General features: G+C 43.2%; 1 protein-coding gene across 4 annotated transcripts in view; it reads left to right on the forward strand.

Annotated features, from left to right (window-relative positions):
* The window catches only part of CPXM2 (carboxypeptidase X, M14 family member 2), a 138,210-nt gene that overhangs the window by 40,093 nt on the left and 74,597 nt on the right, over positions 1-23,520 (forward strand). For 3 of the 4 annotated variants that reach the window (XM_056529074.1, XM_056529075.1, XM_056529076.1), the window contains 2 exons: positions 12,991-13,100; positions 15,831-15,970. In XM_056529074.1, the coding sequence (XP_056385049.1) occupies positions 12,991-13,100; positions 15,831-15,970 (250 nt within the window). Of the gene's footprint in view, positions 1-3,398; positions 3,436-12,990; positions 13,101-15,830; positions 15,971-23,520 lie in introns of those variants that run through there. The other variant, XM_056529077.1, reaches the window with a different exon arrangement.

Here is a 23,520-nt window from a genome sequence, read left to right on the forward strand (position 1 = left end):
GCCATCATATGGATTTTTAGGTGCAAAAGTGAAAGAGTTATGATTTTTTAAAGGCAAGGAGGAAAAAACGAAAATGCAAAAAACGGAAAAACCCCTTGTCCTTAAGGGGTTAAAAGTTTTATTTGGTGACAGGTACTCTTTAAGCTTTTATATTTTACCTAAGCCTTCAATGAAGATATAATAAACAGATGATCTTTAATGTTTACTTTCGCGAAGCAAAGGGAGAAAATGATACCAGAATTCATAACATTGATGCCGACAAAGACATGTTCTTACATGTTCATTATTTCATATGAAGAAGAGACTAATCATTCAAGATGTATTCACTTTAGGCAAGGTGAAATATCTGCCCCCAGAACTAGTTTATCTAAAACATATGTGTCAGCTTTGACACCACCGGGAATTATTAGCGAGGATACACCATAGTGAGATATTGATGTTACATAGATCCCTTTTAAGACCCTTACAATCCATTCAGTTTATTCATACCTTTTCCCATACATGATACACATATACTCCAATAGAAATGGAAGGTCATCCTCATTTCAAGGTGTTCAAAGGGTTCCCCAAAATTTGCCAGTCACAGGTTGTACCAGTGGGAAACCTCCAACAGGGAGCAGTGATCAACAGAGGAACATGGCAAGAAGTGTTTAGTTCCCCTGGAACGCCATCAAAGGGGAAATGAAGAATTGCATAATCCTCATTGAATTCAAAGTGTCATCCTTGTACTGCATGTGGGGTCCTCCATAGTGAGGGATGCTCTTTGTAGCAGCTCTTAACTCTGGGTAATTCAGGGTAAGTCAGGGGTCAAGTGCTGGGAAAAAAGTGTGGGAACTTCAACTTACCCAAGATTTCCACTCCTGCAGGACTCCTGCTAATGGGAAAAGTGTTCCTGCTATAGAAAAAGTGCAGGAATTCCGTTCCCATGTGTTCCTGCAGGACTTGAGCCCTGAACTCGGTCCTTTTTTTTTTTACCAACTAATAATTACGGTATCTATTTTTAACCTCCTAATTCACTGATAGGTGTTGTCATCTTGTGATATAATTAGAATGTCTGCCTGTCTGTATGATAATATTGCATAATACCATTTAATTCACAATTATGGACATTTATCAACGGGTTTAGTCAAGTTTTCTTCACTATAATTGTCGCAAAATTGTCGCAACTGCGACTACGCAATTTTTCGTGCGACATTTTGACTGGAAAGCGAGAAAAGCAAGTTTTCCAAAAATTTACTACGTAGTAATAATTTTAAAATGGACCTCGGATAGTCAGGTATTTATTAACTGCGACAGTGGCAACTGCGCAAAAAAAAAAAAAGTCGCAACAGGGTTAACAATTGACTAAATTTACTCCAGCTCAAACATGGAGCAATAAAAGCTACTACCAAAGTAAAAAAGGAAAAATTGCTTACGTGAAAGAAAATTATCAACAGGCTGAAAGCAGTTGATAAATAAATCATATATAAGCAAAAAAAAAAGTAAGGAAAAAATTACAAAAAAAAAAGAATACATAAGCAAACATTGATAAATGTCCCTCCATATGAATACACTGTCATACATAATTTCACATATTTACTAAGTTAAAACCGACCAGTTTTTGTCTGGTTATTTTGGCGCAGATTGTCTGCGACATGTCTGCGCCAGTGTGCAACAGTGTGCGCCAGGAAAATCCGAGAAATCCGACATTGCAATGTGAAAAGCCGAAAAAGGGGCATGGTCTGTCGCAAAGGGGGCGTGGTTTCACAACCCGACCTATTTACTATTGAATTCACAGAAAATTCTGTGGATAAATGGCTGGAAATTTCCACCTAGAAAAAGCTGGTCAGAAAATGTTCCCGACTTGTAAATCTGTGATCCCCATAGTAAATAAGGCGGAATCCAGCAAGTGTGAAACAACATTTACCACTAGTAAAAACCCGATACTCTAAATGAGGCCCATTATGTGTACAAATAATTTCAAGCTATTACCAAATTTTTTATATTTAGTAAATTATTAGGAAATGTATTGGCCATGTCTTTCAATTTGAATCTATTAACATACATTATATATGTATATGATTCTGATAAAAAGTATGTCATTTTTCAATATCACATAATAACCAAGGTTATTAAGTACATGCCACGTGTTCACCAGTTATCAAAGGATATCGAGGGGCATTTATCAATGTTTGCTTATGTATTTCTTTTTTTTAGTAATTTTTCTTTACTTTTTTTTTGCTTATGTCTGACTTATTTATCAATTGGTTTCAGCCTGTTGATGATTTTCTTTCACGTAAGCAATTTTTCCTTTTTTACTTTGGTAGTAGCTTTTTCTGCTCCATGTTTGAGCTGGAGTAAATTTAGTCAATTTGTAACCCTCTTGCGACTTTTTTTTTGCGCAGTTGCGACTGTCGCAGTTAATAAATACCAGACTACCCGTAGTCCATTTTAAAATTATTACTACGTAGTTAATTTTTGGAAAACTTGCTTTTCTCGCTTTCCAGTCAAAATGTTGCACGACAAATCACGTAGACGCTGGTGCGACAATTTTGCGACAATTATAGTAAAGGAGGAGAATAGTCACATCGAGACTTCAGAGAAGTACCATATGTGGATGGTTGGTAGTATCCAATCAGATAACAATGTAGCCTTGACACCCACAAGTTAAATATATATGTTCAGCCAACCCACTAGGAGGAGATATATACTTTTAATAATCCATATTTGTATATTTATGGATAGTAGACCGATTAGGATAAATACGCCTGCATTTATAAAGGACACACCTTCAATCATGATGGACACACCCATCATTTGAGCATAAGTTGCTCCAGAGATAGACAGGATGGAGGGACGAATGGATGAAAGGATGAGGGTCTCCAAGGAAGTCCTGTACAGCCCTCCAGCACAAGGAGGATGACAGCTAGAGGAAGCTAACAGAGGCGGCCATTTTGATGGACATTTCAAGAGGGATCCACCTTGCTGGATGAAGTACTTAGGAAGAAATCCCAGCTGCTGAGACAAGATTTATGGACATACCTACATAACGGTCCAACATTATTTACTTATGCTATGGACTGTCTTTACATGAAGATTTCTTGTTTTATGTACTGTCTGCCATGATCTCAAGAAGATGACAATAAATGTATGTTTTTTTAATGCAAACAAAGAGCTCACTCTCTCCATGGTCAGACCGGGTTATAATTTAGCATTCTGGTTATAGTTAACATTTGGGGAGCCAGTCATTCATCTTCGCAAGCTTGAACAGGAGGAGAGATGAACGCATGCCATATTCAAGCTTTCAGAAGGCGTGAACCTAAAGGACCATTGGAGGATGGCGGGAAAAATCAGCTGATGACCATTGCTGTAGATAAGACGTGTCAGACACAGAGAAGTGATCTGAAGAACAGACGTGCCAGCAAAGTAGGCTGATGGATACAAGGGGGCTATCTTGTGAGGATTCCTTTAATTTTATTATGGCAGGAAAAAGTTTTGTGCAAATTCCAGATTGATCTTGTGATTATATAGATTTAAAGACAGTATGGCTTAATCTTTTTACAGAATGTGAAACTAAGAACAAAGAATTAGAGAGTAAATGAATATCTGTAAATAGGGAGAAAGTTAAGTCATGAAATATGTCACATGGTGAAAATATTCAATGACTATGTTAAAAAAGAAGATAATAAGACTGATAGCAGTAAATATATTGCTATACAGTATGATAGTGACGTAACAGGACAAGCTCAGAATATGTCTGTGCTGACACCTGATATTAATAGTATGTCTCAAATTGATTTTACTACTCAGTGTAGTGGTGACTTAAAGGGGTACTCCGGCCCCAAGACATCTTATCCCCTATCCAAAGGATAGGGGATAAGATGTCTGATCGTGGGGGGGTCTCGCTGCTGGGGACCCCTGCAATCTAGCATGTAGCACCCACCTATAAGTACTGCCGGAAGTGCTGGAGGTTCTCAGTCTTTTGCCTCACGCCCCCTCCCATAGACTTGCCTGATGTCACACGGGGGCGGAGTCGTGATGTCAGGATAATCCATCCCCGTGGTCGGGAGGCAAAAGACTGAGAACCTCCAGCACTTCCGGCAGTACTTACAGGTGGGTGCTGCATGCTAGATTGTGGGGGTCCCCAGTGGCGGGACCCCCGCGATAAGACATTTTATCCCCTATTCTTTGCATAGGGGATAAGATTTCTTTGGGCCAGAGTACCCCTTTAAGGGAAAAACAGTCAGCTGCTGACATCTGTCAAAGTGACAGATCAATGCAAATAAAGGAGCAGATTTTAAATATAAAAGAGCAAGCATATTTAATGAAGATAAAAAGGCAAATGCCTGCATTTCGGGAGAACTTACATATAGCAAGAAATGCAGAGATATTTGAATCACATGTAGCAAAATATGGTCTAACAGAACAACAAAAAAGATAAGTTTTAGACTGTGGATTCCAATAGAAATCTGGAGGCGTATAGAGTTAAATCAAATTGCCCAAGGTGATGACTGGTTGGGATTTGATGATTAGTGTTGCTCGCGAATATTCGCAATTCGAATATTATTCGCGAATATCGTATATTCGCGAATTCGCGAATTTCGCGAATATAGCGCCATATATTCGTAATTACGAATATTCGTTTTTTTGTTGTTTTTTTTTCTTCACAGCACACATCACAGTGATCACCCCTCTCTGCTTCCAGCTTGTGTGGTGTAAAGAAAGCTGTAATACTACTGTGTGAGACTGGCGTGTGAAAATTCGCTAATTTTCGCATATGCGAATTTCCACTTATGCTAATTTTTGCATGCGCGTATTTTCGCATACGCGCAAAATAAAACGGGAATATAACGAATATGCGAATATTCGCGAATATATGACGAATATTCGTCCATATATTCGCGAATATTTGCGAATTCGAATATGGCCTATGCCGCTCAACACTATTGATGATGTGGACAGACTGACAATACTCTGTATGTGCATCAATAATGAGATTCCAACTATTGATATTTTAAATTCCCTTAAAATCGACAGAAATTAATGTGTTTTCAAATACATGTGCATATTTGAAAGGACTTTCAAAACTGTCATGGGGAAAAATGCTGCTGTTGATAAAAACCTCAAATATGATAAAATAATTTATAAGTAAATTTCCATTTTTGGATCAGGTAATTTTAGCCATAACTTCAAAGAAAACAACATTTTTAGAAGTTCCTACATTTATTGACATACTCAGGAAAAATGAGAAAAGACAGCTAGTTAAAATTCCCAGGCAGATGAAACTTACCACAAATAGTCTAAATAATAAGACTTTACCAAAAGAGAATATGACCCCAACATTGTCTAATAAGAATTACAAAAATCAAGACAAAATCTATGAAAAGCACAAAAAGGAATTACATATCCAGATTACACCATATCTTGACACATCATTAGGAAAAAGTAAACCAGCAGAAGTTACAGATAGCCAAGTCGACCGCAAAGCGGTGGGTGGCACGCCCCCTCAATACTGTGCTATGGCAAAGCCAGAGATTGCCGAAGATAGCGCTCCGGCTCTGCCATAGAGTTGTATTGAGGGGGCGTGTCAGCCTACACTTCGTGCGGTGGTCGACACCTGCTATCTGGCCAGCGAGCCGGGGCCCCATACAGGAGATCGTGGGGGGCCCCAGCGGTTGGACCCCCCGCGATCTGAAACTTATCCCTATCCTTAGGATAGGTGATAAGTTTTTCAGCACAGGATATCTCCTTTAAGAAGTACAACAAATGTAAGATGTGTGACTAAAACTAACTTAGTAAAGGTTAAACAAAGTATTGTATTTACATAGTGATGTATCTTTCCAAATGTTTGACAAATGTATAACTTTGGGTGATCTCGTCTTCATGTGCATGCCTCTGCTCTCCATGTGTCTGTCGCCATTTTAAATAATGCACGTGATGTAAAGGACATTGTGCATGAGCATGAGTTTAAGGTTGAGTGACAGGAACATATGCATGACTGTGGCTTTGTGTGTATATATATATATATATATATATATATATATATATATATATATATATGTTGCTGTGTTCTGTGCCACATGGTTTGTCCTTGAGAAAAAGGGACTGCAGCTGTTTTGAAGTTCAAGAATTAGTTAAATTATTGGGGGAAAAGGCCTATTGGAAATACTTAATACTTTTATGGTACCATGTTCAAATTATCAAATGAAAGAAAATGTATATTCAATGAGTGAATGATTGTGCTGAGTACGGGAAATCTATGTACCGTATATGCCGGCGTATAAGACGACTGGGCGTATAAGACGACCCCCAACTTTTACAGTTAAAATATAGCGTTTTGGGTTATACTTGCCGTATAAGACTACCCCTCCTACCGCGATGTACAGTACCTTGTAGTTCCCCCCACATTAAGTAGGCAGTATAGTTCCCCCACATTAGGTAGGCAGCATGTTCCCCCACAATAGTAGGCAGCTCTCCCACATTAGGTCAGCAGTTCCCACACATTAGGTCAGCAGTTCCCACACATTAGGTCAGCAGTTCCCCCACATTAGGTCAGCAGCTCCCACACATTAGGTCAGCAGTTCCCCCACAATAGTAGGCAGCTCCCCCACATTAGGTCGGCAGCTCCCACCCACAATAGTCGGCAGCTCCCCCCCACAACAGTCGGCAGCTCCCCCCCACAATAGTAGGCAGATCCCCCCCACAATAGTCGGCAGCTCCCCCCCACAATAGTAGGCAGCTCCCCCCCACAATAGTAGGCAGCTCCCCCCAATAGTTGGCAGCTCCCCCCCACAATAGTAGGCAGCTCCCCCCCACAATAGTAGGCAGCTCCCCCCCACAATAGTCGGCAGCTCCCCCCCACAATAGTAGGCAGCTCCCCCCCCCCCCGCACAATAGTAGGCAGCTCACCCCCCCCCCCCCCCACAATAGTAGGCTGCTCCCCCCACAGACATACAACTTCCAGCCATATAGAGTGTATGGCTGGAGGCTGTATGTCTGTGTACTGCCCCCCACAGTGTTCCGGTCACCGCTCCTCCGGCCCGGGGTCACAATCTACTGCTATGGCCTATGGACCATAGCAGCAGTCCCGGGACCGGAGGAGCGGTGATCGGAACACTGTAGATGACGCGCCGCCGGTCACTCACCAGGCCCCGGCCAGCTCTCGTCTTCCTGCGGTCCTCCTGCGCCTCTATGATTGTACGCACGGGACGGGAGAAGCGCAGAAGGACCGGAGGAAGACCGCAGGAGGACCGGAGGAGGACGCGTGGTGGTCGGGGAATGGTTAATGACCCACGGACATCCTTATGTTCCGAAAAGATTTTTCTGGACACAGGGATGTCCGACATAGGAATACTTATGATTATCTTCCCAGCTCCTGTGTGCGGCTGCAGGTGGGGGCCGGCCAGAGCATGTAAAAACGAATTAATGTATACTAAAAACCAGGGTGCCTCCAGCTGTTGTGAAACTACAACTACCAGCATGCCCGGACAGCCTTTGCCGGTCCTGGCATGCTGGGAGTTGTAGTTTCACAACAGCTGGAGGCACCCTGGTTTTTAAGTATACTGTACAGTTATTAGTTTGTACATGCCGGACCCCAATACGCGTATAAGACGACCCCCGACTTTTCAGAAGAAAATCCGGGGTTAAAAAGTCGTCTTATACGCCGGGATATACGGTACTATAGCTGTATTTGAATTTTGTGACTGCAATATGTGATTGCAGTATGCTAATGGTTAAAATCAGAAATAGTTTAATAATAATTTATCTTATATGGAGTGAGATATGATTGCACAATATTTCATTCTATATCAAATTCTAGGAAGATAATTACATATTTGGCATATAAATACATATATTTCAATGCTAATATGAAAGGATTACTGGATTACATGATTTCAAATGTTATTTTGCATTCTTGCAGGTTCTAGGGGTATTTTGTTCTGTTATTCTTCCCTACTAGTTGTTATAATTAACTTTTCATCTTTTATTTATTTTATTCCAATTTAATTTTTATATATTTCAGGTTACATTATGAGTATTTTAATATAATCACAATGGATTTTGAGTTAATTACACACTTACATAATGTTGATTCAATTATTAATTGTTCACTGTATTACACATTTAGGATATGAATATTCATATGTGCGTGTTGTGAATGTCTTGTGTGTGTTTTATACATGTTTACACAAACAAATCTCCATTTTAATAAGTTCACATAGCTAATAGGGGGTATTATTTATCTGTTCTGATTGATGTCTTTATTGAATGATATTATTCAACACAGAGCGACATTTTAGGTACTGTCCAGAGCAGGAAAAAATCCCCATAGCAAACATATGATGCTCTGGAGAGTTCCCAAAATGGATAGCAGAGGTCAGCAGAAAGCACTGTGGTCATGACATCAGAGGAAATGCATTTCTTTTTTGGATTTTTCTTAAGTATACAGCCCCTAAAAAGTACTGGAAGGATTAAGATTTTTTAATTGAAGTGATTTACAAATCTGTTTAACTTTCTGGCACCAGTTGATTTAAAAAAAAGTTTTCCACAGGAGTACCCCTTTAAATACGCTATGCACTTCACGGTAACATTTTATGAAATAACGTGGTGCAATACATGAGTAATTAATAAAGAGGTTAAGGTTACATCAACCGTATATACTCGAGTATAAGCCGAGTTTTTCAGCACGATTTTCCGTGCTGAAAACACCCCCCTCCGCTTATACTCGAGTGAACTCTCCGCCTGTCAATCCCTTTCAGTGGTCTTCAACCTGCGGACCTCCAGATGTTTCAAAACTACAACTCTCAGCATGCCCGGACAGCCATCGGCTGTCCGGGCATGCTGGGAGTTGTAGTTTTGAAACATCTGGAGGTCCGCAGGATGAAGACCACTGCGGCCTTCATCATCATCCAGACCCCCCCCCCCCCTTTAGTTTTCTACTCACCTCCCCTCGGTGGGAAGGAAGGGTGAGCTGGTCCGGGCCATCTATGCTGCAGGGACCGTCCGGTGGGGAGGGTTAGTCGTTCCGGGCTGTCCATCTTCACCAGGGGGCCCTCTTCTCCACTAGTGACGTTGCCTTGACGACGACGCACAGGGACGTTCATGCGCGACTGGAGGTGCGCAGGTTGAAGACCACTGGTTGACAGGCGGTGATGATGAAGGGGGGAGGGTGGGATGATGACAGGCAGTGATGATGAAGGGGGGTGGGATGATGACAGGGGGATGATGACAGGCGGTGATGATGAGGGGGGGGATGATGACAGGCGGTGATGATGACAGGGTAATGATGAAGGGGGGATGATGACAGGGTGATGATGATGGGGGTGTTAATGACGGGGGTCTGGATGATGACAGGGGGGGGATGATGACATGGGGGGATGATGTATTTCCCACCCTAGGCTCATAGTCGAGTCAATAACTTTTCCTGGGTTTTTGGGGTGAAATTAGGGGCCTCGGCTTATATTCGGGTCGGCTTATCCTCGAGTATATACGGTAATAAAGTAATTATTAATATGAAATAAAGATAAGATTGTTATGAAATATGTTTAGATAATAATATGATTTGAATGACATATGAGAATAACTGGTAATGAAATTTGAGGTTTAATATTATACTATTATATACTATTATATCATATTGGAAATTTGCAGTCAGATGTATGGTTAAAAATAAGATTAAATAATTGTATAATATTATGAATAGTCATAGTATAATGTTTAGCATATTTCTAACAATAATAATAATAATATATCCAATAATAGTTTCATATTTAGCATTATAAAGGTATATATCATATGAAATGATATGGTATATTGTGATTAATATATTAGGAATATTTGCCAATATTTTGGGTACAGATTAGGGAAAAGAAGATTTTATTTTATTTATTTTTTTTATTTTTTTTTTGCAATTTCCAAGTCGAGCAATGATGACAAGTAAAACAAGAGTCTGATACTGATATGTGATGGCATCCAAGTAATTACATGAAGAAAAAGGATACGTTTTTGGACTATTTGTTATTTTTATTGGATTGTTATGAAGTCATTGCTGAGATCTGTAGTTCAACAGATGACATCAAAGAAAGACGGGAAGATAAAGAATCAGCTTTTGCATTATTTTTTGTTTTAACCCTTAAGGACGCAGGGTTTTTTCAGTTTTTGCACTTTTGTTTTAGCCCTTTCAATTTTGGCTTGATGATGGCTTAGTTTTTGCGCCACCAATACTACTTTGTAATGACATCAGTCAATTTACCCAAAAATCTACGGCAAAACATCATTGTGCGACAAAATTGAAGAAAAAACACAATTTTGTAAATTTGGGGGGCTTCCATTTCTACGCAGTACATTTTTTGGTAATAATGACACCTTATCATTATTCTGTAGGTCCATACAATTAAAATGATACCCTACTTATATAGGTTTGATTTGTCGTACTTCTGGAAAAAATCATAACTACATGCATGAAAATTAATAAGTTAAAAATTGTCATCTTCTGACGCCTATAACTTTTTTTATTTTTACGTGTACGGGGTGCTATGAGGGCTCATTTTTTGTGCCGTGATCTGAAGTTTTTAGCTGTACCATTTTGTATTGATTGGACTTTTTGATTGCTTTTTATTCATTTTTTCATGATATAAAAAGTGACCAAAAATACGCTATTTTGGAATTTGGCATTTTTTTGGGCGTACGCCATTGACCGTGCAGTTTAATTAATGATATATTTTTATAGTTTGGGCATTTACGCACGTGGCGATACCACATATGTTTAATTTTATTATGTTTACATATTTTTTATATGGAATTTGGGAAAAGGGGAGTGATTTTAACTTTTAATAAGGAAGGGGTTAATGTGTTTGTTTTTAAACTTTTTTTAAACTTTTTTTTTTTTTACACTTTTAGATTCCTCATACAGATCAATGTGGTTTCATAGAACCACATTGATCTGTGTGATCTGCGCTCGATTGGGAAAGCCTGGTCCTGCCACACTTTATTAGCAGAAGCTGGCTTCAGATCCACCCCAATTGACCACCAGGGAGTGTTTAAATGTCCCTTTAGACACCATTGTCAACTTTGAACCGGCCCGTCCTTTGTCGGCAACCGGTTAATATGAATTCATTGACTTTCTAAAAGGCTTGAGGATATTGATGGACAGTGACAACTGCTGAGGAAAATCACTGCTGAGACTGTCCACAGATTGACTCCCATTGGTCGGGATGACTTCACTTGCTTTGCAGTCTACACTACTATGAGAAACTTTTGAAAGAGGAAGGATCAAGTTGCAAAAGACTTTGCTGGATTGGCCATCTCTGTAACGTGGGCTGTGTTCTATATACATAAGCTGTTTCTGCAGATGATCAAGAGTCTGGAGTTCAATTAAAAAGAAATGCAAGTGGCTTCTACAAACCGGACTAGGAAATCATGAGTCCAGGAGCCAAAGGGGAAGAAAAGGTTTGCTTGTACCAAAGGAAAACATTGCAAAAGATTGTGTAAAATGTATTCTAGCTGAATAAACCACATAATGTCCCAGCAGAGTGAGAGATCTGACCATCAGCTGTTGTCTCAAGCAAAGGAGCAAAAGAATGCAATGCACACCACGTTTTCACTGTACGGCTGCCGGCTGGGGGAGGGGGAAACCGTGCGTATACTACGTTTTGAGGTCCAGTCAGAAAACCGGATATGGGTCAAAAATGAGCCGATAAGAGTAAAACGGTGACTCCGGTCCGCTCATTAAAGTCAATGGATTTCAGCGTCGGTCCGGTTTCCCCTTCCCCAGCCGGATCCGGCACCCGCACAGTGAAAACGTGGTGTGCATGCACCCTAAGAAAACACAGAGTCCATGTGAAAAGAGACTCATTTGTATCATGGAGGGATGTTAACCCTTGGCTGTCCAGAGGACGACACTTGTTGTTGCTTACCGAAGACTAACCTCAGCAAAGAAAATGAAAAAGATGATAACAGAAAAACAAAGTCATACAAGGATGATGATGCTTTATTTTTCAAACATCTTCAATATTATGTTCAAGTTTTTCCCCATCCCAAGGACTTTTATGGACTGTGTTATGATAAAAAGTTACATTGATCTTCTATATTTTAATTTTTTCCAAGGCCCAAGAGAAGAAGACAAGAAGGTCTAGATTAGGTTAAGGTATTAGTTAATATTTTTTTATGAAATATAGATTACAGTATACCATAACATGACATAATATAACACAACACGGTATGATAATATGACATAGTTTATCATAATATGGCCTAGTATAACATGATCTGGTACATATCTTGATATGCTATGACATACTTTAGAATTATTAGAATTGATAATATTACCCAATAATGCCATGAATTAAATTACAGTTAATTACACTTGTTATTCTATAATGATATATGCTAATTTATTGGAGGTTGTCTAATTTATTTATGAAGAAGAGAACTGAGTAAGGATTTGGTAATTAATACTATATATGGTAATTGTATGTTGAAAAATCTTTATTTTGAGTATTAAAAATGTATTTAATCTCAAACAGGGGGAAATGATAAAAAGTATGTCATTTTTCAATATCACATAATAACCAAGGTTATTCAGTACATGCCACGTGCTCACCAGTTGTCAAAGGATATCATGTCTATAGATAGACAACATGACACACTATATACTATTTCAGTATATACGTAGCAGGAGAATAGTCACTTTAATTCAATATGAGGCACTTTAATCATTTTGGTAAGTGATTTTTGGTAGGTGATCAAGTATACACTAAATTATATTATTAAAACTCTATAAAAACACTATGAAAATGTTTATGGAAAATGTCAACTAATGTGAATTCATAGTATCTATAGCCTGCTCTAAGGCGCTGACCAAATATTTAATCAATCCTTGACAGATTACTATATAATAATGGACTATATCTTATCAATTCCGGTATATTTGGGTTACTGACCTAGAGGAATGGTTATGAACACTTACATGTCCACTGAATAATTGTCAATTATTTGATGCTTTATCCCCAGGTTGTCCTCCTCTCGGATTGGAGACCTTAAAAGTAACAGACTTCCAGCTTCATGCTTCTACAGTAAAACGCTATGGCTTGGGAGCCCACAGAGGCCGCCTTAATATCCAGGTGAATTACAAATTATACAATATGAATTGCCAATTTTCTTTTTAGGCAGCAGAGCCACAAACCTAGAGTCTTATGACCTCCAAACATTGTATGACTTATGATGAGCCTCACAGACAGAGTAACATTTGTACATGTTAAAAATGTTATTAGACCACTGTTCTTGGAGCTATTAAGTGGGGAGCCACATCCTCACTTTTATTTCATTAATCAAAGCATTAACATTGTTGTGGAAGTCACAAATTTGTACAACCTTTAAAGGGGTACTCCGGTGCTTACACATCTTATCCCCTATACAAAGGATAGGGGATAAGATGCCTGATCGCGGGAGTCCCGCAGCTGGGGACCCCCGTGATCTTGCATGCGGCACCCCATTTGTAATCAGTCCCCGGAGTGTGTTCGCTCCGGGTCTGATTACCGGCGACCACAGGGTCGGTGGCGTGTGATGTCACGCCTCCGCCCCCGTGTGACATCACGCTCCGCCCCTCAATGCAAGCCTATGGGAGGGGGCGTGACAGCTATCACGCCCCCTCCCGTAGGCTTGCATTGAGGGGCGGAGCGTGATGTCACACGGGGCGGAGGCGTGACGTCACACGCCGCCGACCAGGTGGTCGCCGGTAATCAGACCCGGAGCGAACACGCTCTTTCTGTTCTGTTCTGTTCTCAAATCCCGATCTTATATCCCGACCTCATATCTCGTCCTCATATCCCGTCCTCATATCTCATCCTCAAATCCTGACCTCCCTTTCCAACCTCATATTCTGTCCTAATATCCTTTCCTCATATCCCGTCCTCATATCTCATCCTCTTATACCGGCCTTATATCCCCACCTCATATCCTGTCCTTATTCCCCCTGGAGATGCAGAGCGCATGAAGTAAGTTGGGGATAAGTTGCAATGAATAGATTGTGTTTGCAGGACCTGTGATGTGAGCATACACATATTAGCCCAGATTTATCATTGTGCCTGAAACCCAAACTGTCTGGTTTTGCCTATAGTAACCAATCACAGCTCAGCTTTCCCTTTGCCAGAGCTTGTTGAGATATGAAAGCTGAACTGTGATTGGTTGCTATGGGGAAAACAAGACAGTTTGGGTTTCAGCCAAATTTATCAGAACCTGTCCAGAGGAAACTTTGCTGAGTTGCCCATAGCAACCAATTAGATCGCTTCTTTCATTTTTTAAAAGGCCTCTGAAAAATGAAAGCAGTGATCTGAATGGTTGCTATGAGCAACTCAGCAACTTTTCCTCTGGACAGGATATGAGTTTTTTATATATATATTGTCTCACTGTGGGAGGGAAAAGATGTCAAAATAAAACCAATCACTACTTCCCCGTCTTCAGAATAATATTTTAACCTCTTAAGGACGCAGGGCGTGGACCCATGTCATAGCGGGTCGGGCCCGGCCGTTGTTCCCGTGGCTCATAGTGCGGCACTGATCGCGGTGCGGCGCACTATTAACCCTTTAGATGTGGCGTTCAAAGTTGATCGCCGCGTCTAAAGTGAAAGTAAACTACTCCCGGCTAGCTCAGTGGGCTGCTCAGGATCCCGAACAGCTGGAGGACACAAGGAGGGTCCCTACCTTCCTCCTCCTCCCGGTCCGATCGCCGAATGACTGTTCCATGCCTGAGATCCAGGCATAAGCAGTCAAGCTGCAGAATCATTGATCAGTGTTATCCTACGAGAAACCATTGATCAATGTAAAAGATCAATGTGTGCAGTGTCATTTAACCACTTCCCTAATAAAAGTTTGAATCACCCCCCTTTTCCCATTTAAAAAAAAAAACAAACTGTGTAGATCAATAAAAAACATATGTGGTATCGCCGCATGCGTAAATGTCTGAATTATAAAAATGTATCATTAATTAAACTGCACGGTCAATGGCGTACACGCAAAAAAATTCGAGTCCAAAATAAGTCCAAAATAGCGTATTTTTGGTCACTTTTTATATAATGAAAAAATGAATAAAAAGCGATCAAAAAGTCAGATCAATACAGAAATGATACCACTAAAAACTTCAGATGACGGTGCAAAAAATGAGCCCTCATACCGCCCCATACGCGGAAAAATAAAAAAGTTATAGGGTTCAGAAGATGACAATTTTAAACGTATACATTTTCCTGCATGTAGTTATGATTTTTTTCCAGAAGTACGACAATATCCAACCTATATAAGTAGGGTATTATTTTAACCGTATGGACCTACAGAATAAGGATAAGGTGTCATTTTTACTGAAAAATTTACTGCGTAGAAATTGAAGCCCCCAAAATGTTAAAATTTTATTTTATTTTTTTCAATTTTGTAGCACAATTTTTTTTCTGTTTCGCCATAGATTTTTCGGTAAAATGACTGATGTCATTACAATGTAGAATTGGTGGCGCAAAAATACGCCATCATATGGATGTTTAGGTGCAAAATTGAAAGAATTATAATTCTTTAAAGGTAAGGAGGAAAAAATGAAAGTGCAAAAACGGAAAAATCCCGGGTCCTTAAGGGGTTAATAGTAGGACTTTTGAAGCATATGGCAATGATATACTACCATTATACATAATGAGTTAAACTAGCTTTGACAAACTAAGATGGTATCAATGGCAATAATGTTTCCGTAACAGTTATAGTGGACCAAGGCATTCGTTTTTGTATCTGACATTTTGTATATATAACAACTACTGTATATTTGATGGTTGCATTGTATATACTGTTTATACTTGAGCTGTGCTGGTTATATGACAGGCGGGGGTGAATGAGAATGACCTGTACGACGGCGCTTGGTGCGCTGGAAGAAGTGACCTGCAGCAATGGCTGGAAGTAGACGCTCGAAGACTCACAAAGTTTACGGGGGTCATTACACAAGGCAGGAACTCTCTCTGGCTGTAAGTATAATATCACTTTCCTATTGCATCCTCATGTATTTAATAACCGTGCACTGTGGATAGATCTGCCGCACATCAAATCCTCCTACATCCAACATCCAATACCAGTTTCCATAGCGACGGTGCTAATTATTATTTGCCTGTAATTATTCCGTTTGCAGGTTGAAGTACAAACCAATTTCTTCCCTTCTCATATTCCTAAAAATATACACTGATACCTGTAACAAAACGTCCTCCGGCTGTACTATGGGCTTCAGCTATTATCTAGTGCAGTGTTTCCCAACCAGGGAGCCTCCAGCTGTTGCAAAATTACAACTCCCATGCCCGGACAGCCAGTGGCTGTCCCGGCATGTTGGGAATTGTAGTTTTGCAACAGCTGGAGGCACCTTGGTTGGGAAACACTGAACTATGGTAAAGGAGTACAAGCTACATGCCTAGACAGTTCTAGCATTGTAAACATATAGTATATAATCATAGCATTTTTAGGAATTTCAGAGCTAAATTTTCTGGCAAATTCCGCCCAAAATTTAGGTTGTGTGAACATAGTCTTATTGGGCATGGCTTAGCTCCATCAGTTAAGTTCCTACTCCATTACCCACAACAATTTTCCCCTGGCTGTTTTGGTGGCACCCAGAACTGCTTTTGTTCTCAGCACTGTACACGTTTAAGTCACTGCTAAATTGCATTATTAGTGACAACAAGTACATTGGGAGTGAAAATAGTCCTGGCTAAATCGCATGTCACATGTACCATACATTAACTCAGAGAAGCCAAATGAAGGGGATAGTTTGAACAGAAATACATTAGTATAGCAACTTTAAATGTAAGGCCATGTTCACACTGAGGAAATTTTGTGAATGTCCAACCAGAAAACATGGATGCACATTCCGCAAATAGTATGTTCTGCTGGTTCTAGGACCACTTAGGAAAGGGCTGTCTCCATAGACAGCAATGCATTTCTGAGCGGACATGTTTATTCTTTCGGCGGAGACGTGTGAACCATAGAAAAGTCCTTGAATCTCTTATTCAGAGCTCTGATCTTTTAGCCAAAACAAACAGACACCATTGTAATACTTTATATCACCTGTGGGGGCACTGCAGGGGAACTGAACTGTGGTGAGCCACAGTGAATGGCGGGACCATGGGGTGTAGCGGTGTAGGTGGATGGGGCAGATGGCATTAACCCCAGGGGCAAGGTGTTATTAACCCCTAATGTTCGTGACGCCAGAGTGGTTTTTGGGTATCGGGAACCACCCAAACGATATCTCCGCTATCCCAATGGCTAGGCAGTGTAATGAGAGTCCACGACCAGGTTATGGTTTAACGGAGGCTTTACTGAGGTCAGATAGGTGTTATTATCTTCACAGCTAGGCCAGAATCCCAGAAAGATGGACAGGAACACAAAAGTACCTCGCAGCTTGCTGGGACCAATTATACTTGTAATGGACTTTAGATAATTGACTTTAGGCTGTAGGTAGCGACAGAAGACATAGACTTGACTTACTGGAAGTGACGGTAGATTTGAGGCCTTCCAGGTACCTGGACACTAGCACTGACATCTGGTCTTGACTGTACCCCAGTAGAAAAAAAAGGAGAGAAATTTCAGCACCTCCCTTCCTTTATAAAGGGGGGCGTAACTAGAAACCCATAGGTCAAGCTGCTGGTCATGTGTTAAGCTGGTGCTCTCTGAGTAACATAAACATAACATGTAACATCTCAAAGGTCCTTTAGACAATTACATTAGTCTTCCAAGGGTCATTTATACTGTATACATTAGCATACTGACTATATACCTATTACATTACCTATTACAATAAATAACATTGTACTAACAGCAGGGAGAGACACGGCAGGAGAGCCCCCAGGTCACTGAGGGACTCAACCTGACAGGGCAGTGTGTACAGGACTATGTGCGTACTGGGACATTACAGAACACTTCATGTTCCCTTGTAACTCCATAGGTCCAAGAAGTAGGCACCTTGTGCTTAGCAGTGGAGATCCCTTTAAACAAAAAGAAACAACTCATACTTTCTGAATAATAACATCGCAAGCAGAAAGAATCTAGAGCCTTCTTCTGCATTGTGGGACAATAATCTTTATTTTCAGCTGCTTACAGTAGTTCATGGTTGTTGAGTTTGAGTGCATACCCTAACAGGGTTAAAGTGTACCTGTCATTTGTAAAAACTTTTTAATTTAATGTAGATAATACCATTATATGTATATTTGTAATATACATTGGTTAAAAAATGTGTATATTTTTGGGTGATAAAATGCTGTCTTGTCCCTGTATCTATTGCCCGTTTGTGTCTGTGCAGAGAATAAATACAGGAAGTTTGGGTGAGACAAGCAGGGCTTCTTGCGCTAAGGTCAAGCAGGGCTCTATGCACTAAGAACAAGCAGGGCTCTGTGCACTGAGGACGAGAATGGCTCTGTACACTGAGGACAAGCAGGGCTCTATACACTGAGTACAAGCAGGGCTCTTTACACTGACAACTAGCAGGGCTCTGTACACTGAGGACAAGCAGGGCTCTATACACTGAGTACAAGCGGGGCTCTTTACACTGACAACAAGCAGGGCTCTGTACACTGAGGACAAGCAGGGCTCTGTACACTGAGGACAAGCAGGGCTTTGTACACTTAGGCTCAGTGACACGTCCCCGGCTCACACAGCAGGATGATTGAGAAGCCAGGAGCCTGCGCAGAGCCCTGCTTGTCCTGCCCACACTTCCTGTATTTTTTCTCACCACAGACACACAGGCAATAGCTGCAGGGACAAGACAGCACTTTTTTACCTAAAAATATGAAAACATTTTTAATCATTGTATATCGCATACATATAATTAGAGATGAGCGAACTTTTAAAAAATTCGATTCGGCCGATTTGCCGAATTTTCCAATAAAGATTGTTTCGATCCAAATTTTTTCGCGGCGAATCTATATTAAAAAAGGCTATTTCTAGCCTACATACAGCCTCTATAGGGGTATAGAACACTTTGCTGTGTTCTAAAACGCATATGGAGTGTGCTGGGTTAGTGAAATAATACTGTTATTCAGAATAACATGCAGATTATCGGCATTGCTTTTAGAATCACTGCCGCACAGCAGCACAATGACAGAGCCTGGTGGTGGCATCAGTGTCAGAAGACCATATAGTGACTAAATGACACAGCGTGGAGGTGTTGGCAGCATGAGGAGACCATATAGTGGCTGAATGGCACAGTGTGGAGGTGTTGGCAGCATGACACAGCTTGGATGAGGCTGAAGCATGAGGACACCATATAGTGGCTGAATGACACAGCGTGGAGGTGCTGGCAGCATGAGGACACCATATAGTGGCTGAATGACACAGCTTGGAGGTGTTGGTAGCATGAGGAGACCATATAGTGGCTGAATGGCACAGCGTGGAGGAGTTGGCAGCGTGAGGACACCATATTGTGGCTGAATGACACAGCTTGGATGAGGCTGAAGCATGAGGACACCATATAGTGGCTGAATGACACAGCGTGGAGGTGTTGGCAGCATGAGGAGACCATATAGTGGCTGAATGGCACAGCGTGGAGGTGTTGGCAGCATGAGGACACCATATAGTGGCTGAATGACACAGCATGGAGGTGTTGGCAGCATGAGGACACCATATAGTGGATGAATGGCACAGCCCGAAGTTGCCAGCAGCATGAGTAGGCACTAGGCCTTCACAATCCCTAAGATTAAAAGATGAATTAAGAAATTTAAACCGAATATTTTGCATAGCGGGTGCTACCTATGAGAAAATTTGAAATTCCCAGACCCAGGCCCCACAGCGGCATCAGTAACCCCCATATTGCCTGAATGACACAGCCTGGAGTTGGCTGATGCATGAGTACACACCAGGGCTTCACAATCCCCCCCAAAAAACCAAAATTTTAGAAATTTTTGAAAAAGATTTTGGATAGCGGGTGCTACCTATGAGAAAATTTGAAATTCCCAGACCCAGGCCCAGCAGCGCCATAATTTTTTGATTTGAAATTTAAAACAACCTTTGCGTGTCCCGGACCCCAGCGTGTGGGTACAAAGGACCAAATCCAAGAAGCCCCCACAGGGCTCAAGTGGCCGTTGTTACGCCGAGCGCTCCGGCTCCCCCCTCCTCCCCGGAGCGCTCACGGCGTCTCTCTCCCTGCAGCGCCCCGGTCAGTCCCGCTGACCGGAAGCGCTGCACTGACATGGCCGTCGGGGATGCGATTCGCACAGCGGGACGCGCCCGCTCGCGAATCGCATCCCAAGTCACTTACCCGTCCCGGTCCCCTGCTGTCATGTGCTGGCGCGCGCGGCTCCGCTCTCTAGGGCACGCGCGCGCCAGCTCTCTGAGACTTAAAGGGCCAGTGCACCAATGATTGGTGCCTGGCCCAATTAGCTTAATTGGCTTCCACCTGCTCCCTGGCTATATCACATCACTTCCCCTGCACTCCCTTGCCGGATCTTGTTGCCTTGTGCCAGTGAAAGCGTTTAGTGTTGTCCAAAGCCTGTGTTACCTGAACTCCTGCTATCCATCTTGACTACGAACCTTGCCGCCTGCCCCGACCTTCTGCTACGTCTGACCTTGCCTCTGCCTAGTCCTTCTGTCCCACGCCTTCTCAGCAGTCAGCGATGTTGAGCCGTTGCTAGTGGATACGACCTGGTTGCTACTGCCGCAGCAAGACCATCCCGCTTTGCGGCGGGCTCTGGTGAACACCAGTAGCCTCTTAGAACCGGTCCACCAGCACGGTCCACGCCAATCCCTCGCTGACACAGAGGATCCACAACCTGTAAGCCGAATCGTGACAGTAGATCCGGCCATGGATCCCGCTGAGGTGCCGCTGCCAAGTCTCGCTGACCTTCCCACGGTGGTCGCTCAGCAATCGCAGCAGATTGCCCAACAAGGACAGCAGCTGTCGCAGTTGACCGCCATGTTACAGCAACTTCTGCCTCTGCTACAGCAGCAACCATCTCCTCCGCCAGCTCCTGCACCTCCTCCGCAGCGAGTGGCCGCTCCTAGCCTCCGCTTGTCCCTGCCGGACAAATTTGATGGGGACTCTAGACTCTGCCGTGGATTTTTGTCTCAATGTTCCCTGCATATGGAGATGTTGTCGGACTTGTTTCCTACAGAACGGTCTAAGGTGGCGTTCGTAGTGAGCCTTCTTTCAGGAAAGGCCTTGTCTTGGGCCACACCGCTCTGGGACCGCAATGATCCTGCCACAGCCACAGTCCAGTCCTTCTTTGCTGAAGTCCGTAGTGTCTTCGAGGAACCAGCCCGAGCTTCTTCTGCCGAGACTGCCCTGCTGAACCTGGTCCAGGGTAATTCTTCAGTGGGCGAGTACGCCATCCAATTTCGTACTCTTGCTTCCGAATTATCATGGAATAACGAGGCTCTCTGCGCGACCTTTAAAAAAGGCCTATCCAGTAGCATCAAGGATGTGCTGGCCGCACGAGAGATTCCTGCCAACCTGCAAGAACTTATCCATTTGGCCACACGCATTGACATGCGTTTTTCTGAGAGACATCAGGAGCTCCGCCAGGAAAAAGACTTAGATCTCTGGGCACCTCTCCCACAGTATCCTTTGCAATCTACGCCTGGGCCTCCCGCCGAGGAGGCCATGCAAGTGGATCGGTCTCGCCTGACCCAGGAAGAGAGGAATCGCCGTAGGGAAGAAAATCTTTGTCTGTACTGTGCCAGTACCGAGCATTTCTTGGTGGATTGCCCTATTCAAAGTCTGCTTCTCCACGTCTCACGGTGCCCGTGCGGATTTCTCCTTCAGCCAACTCCTCCCTCTCAGCCGTGGCCTGCTTGGACTCTGGTGCCTCTGGGAATTTCATTTTGGATTCTTTGGTGAATAAATTCTGCATCCCGGTGACCCGTCTCGTCAAGCCGCTCTACATTTCCGCGGTCAACGGAGTTAGATTGGATTGCACCGTGCGTTACCGCACAAAACCCCTCTTAATGTGCATTGGACCCCACCACGAAAGGATTGAATTTTTTGTCCTTCCCAACTGCACCTCTGAGGTCCTCCTCGGTCTGCCATGGCTCCAGCTTCATTCTCCCACCCTTGACTGGACCACCGGGGAGATCAAGAACAGGGACTCTGCTTGCCACAAGAAATGCCTCTCCCCCCCTCCCAGTCCCGTCAGGCAAGCCTCAGTGCCTCCTCATGGCCCCCGTCCTGGTGTCACCCTGCCCCGTGCCAAGCTTCACCCTCTGCCCTCCCTCCCCATTCCCACTCCTGCTGTACGGCCTGCCTTTGAGGAAACCCTTCAATCACTCCCGGAGTCCTCATCCCATGGGAAGCAGTTACCGGACAAAGAAAGGGGGAGACCTAAGGGGGGGGGTACTGTTACGCCGAGCGCTCCGGGTCCCCGCTCCTCCCCGGAGCGCTCACGGTGTCTCTCTCCCTGCAGCGCCCCGGTCAGTCCCGCTGACCGGGAGCGCTGCACTGACATGGCCGTCGGGGATGCGATTCGCACAGCGGGACGCGCCTGCTCGCGAATCGCATCCCAAGTCACTTACCCGTCCCGGTCCCCTGCTGTCATGTGCTGGCGCGCGCGGCTCCGCTCTCTAGGGCGCGCGCGCGCCAGCTCTCTGAGACTTAAAGGGCCAGTGCACCAATGATTGGTGCCTGGCCCAATTAGCTTAATTGGCTTCCACCTGCTCCCTGGCTATATCACATCACTTCCCCTGCACTCCCTTGCCGGATCTTGTTGCCTTGTGCCAGTGAAAGCGTTTAGTGTTGTCCAAAGCCTGTGTTACCTGAACTCCTGCTATCCATCTTGACTACGAACCTTGCCGCCTGCCCCGACCTTCTGCTACGTCTGACCTTGCCTCTGCCTAGTCCTTCTGTCCCACGCCTTCTCAGCAGTCAACGATGTTGAGCCGTTGCTAGTGGATACGACCTGGTTGCTACTGCCGCAGCAAGACCATCCCGCTTTGCGGCGGGCTCTGGTGAACACCAGTAGCCTCTTAGAACCGGTCCACCAGCACGGTCCACTCCAATCCCTCGCTGACACAGAGGATACACAACCTGTAAGCCGAATCGTGACAGCCGTGAGATTTAGGCGCAACGTCTCCATTGCCCTGACCAGCCATTGTTTCCAAGACTTCTCGCCAAGGCAAACCATGTGAAGAACAGCGTGACACCGCCGTGACCTGCACACATGGTAAGCTGAAGGGCCACTGAGACTTGTCCGGGCAGTGGAGGCTTAAGACACAGTTAAGGATGTGGAGGCGGAGTAGCACACTGTCACAGGACCAACGGGCTAACAGAGTGTAGCAGGAAGCAGCATTGAGTACACACCAGAGCTTCAGAATCCCAAAGAAAAAACAACCATTTTAAAAATAATTTTAAGAATATTTAGGACAGCGGGTGCTACCTATATATTGCCTGAATGACACAGCCTGGAGTTGGCTGATGCAAGAGTACACACTAGGACTTCACAATCCCTCCCAAAAAAACACAACAATTGTAGAAATTTCTGAAGAAGACTTTTGGATAGCGGGTGCTATCTATGAGAAAATTTGAAATTCCCAGACCCAGGCCCAGCAG

The sequence above is a fragment of the Hyla sarda genome, chromosome 7 (assembly GCF_029499605.1).
Source record: "Hyla sarda isolate aHylSar1 chromosome 7, aHylSar1.hap1, whole genome shotgun sequence".
In the NCBI taxonomy this organism is placed as follows: domain Eukaryota; kingdom Metazoa; phylum Chordata; class Amphibia; order Anura; family Hylidae; genus Hyla; species Hyla sarda.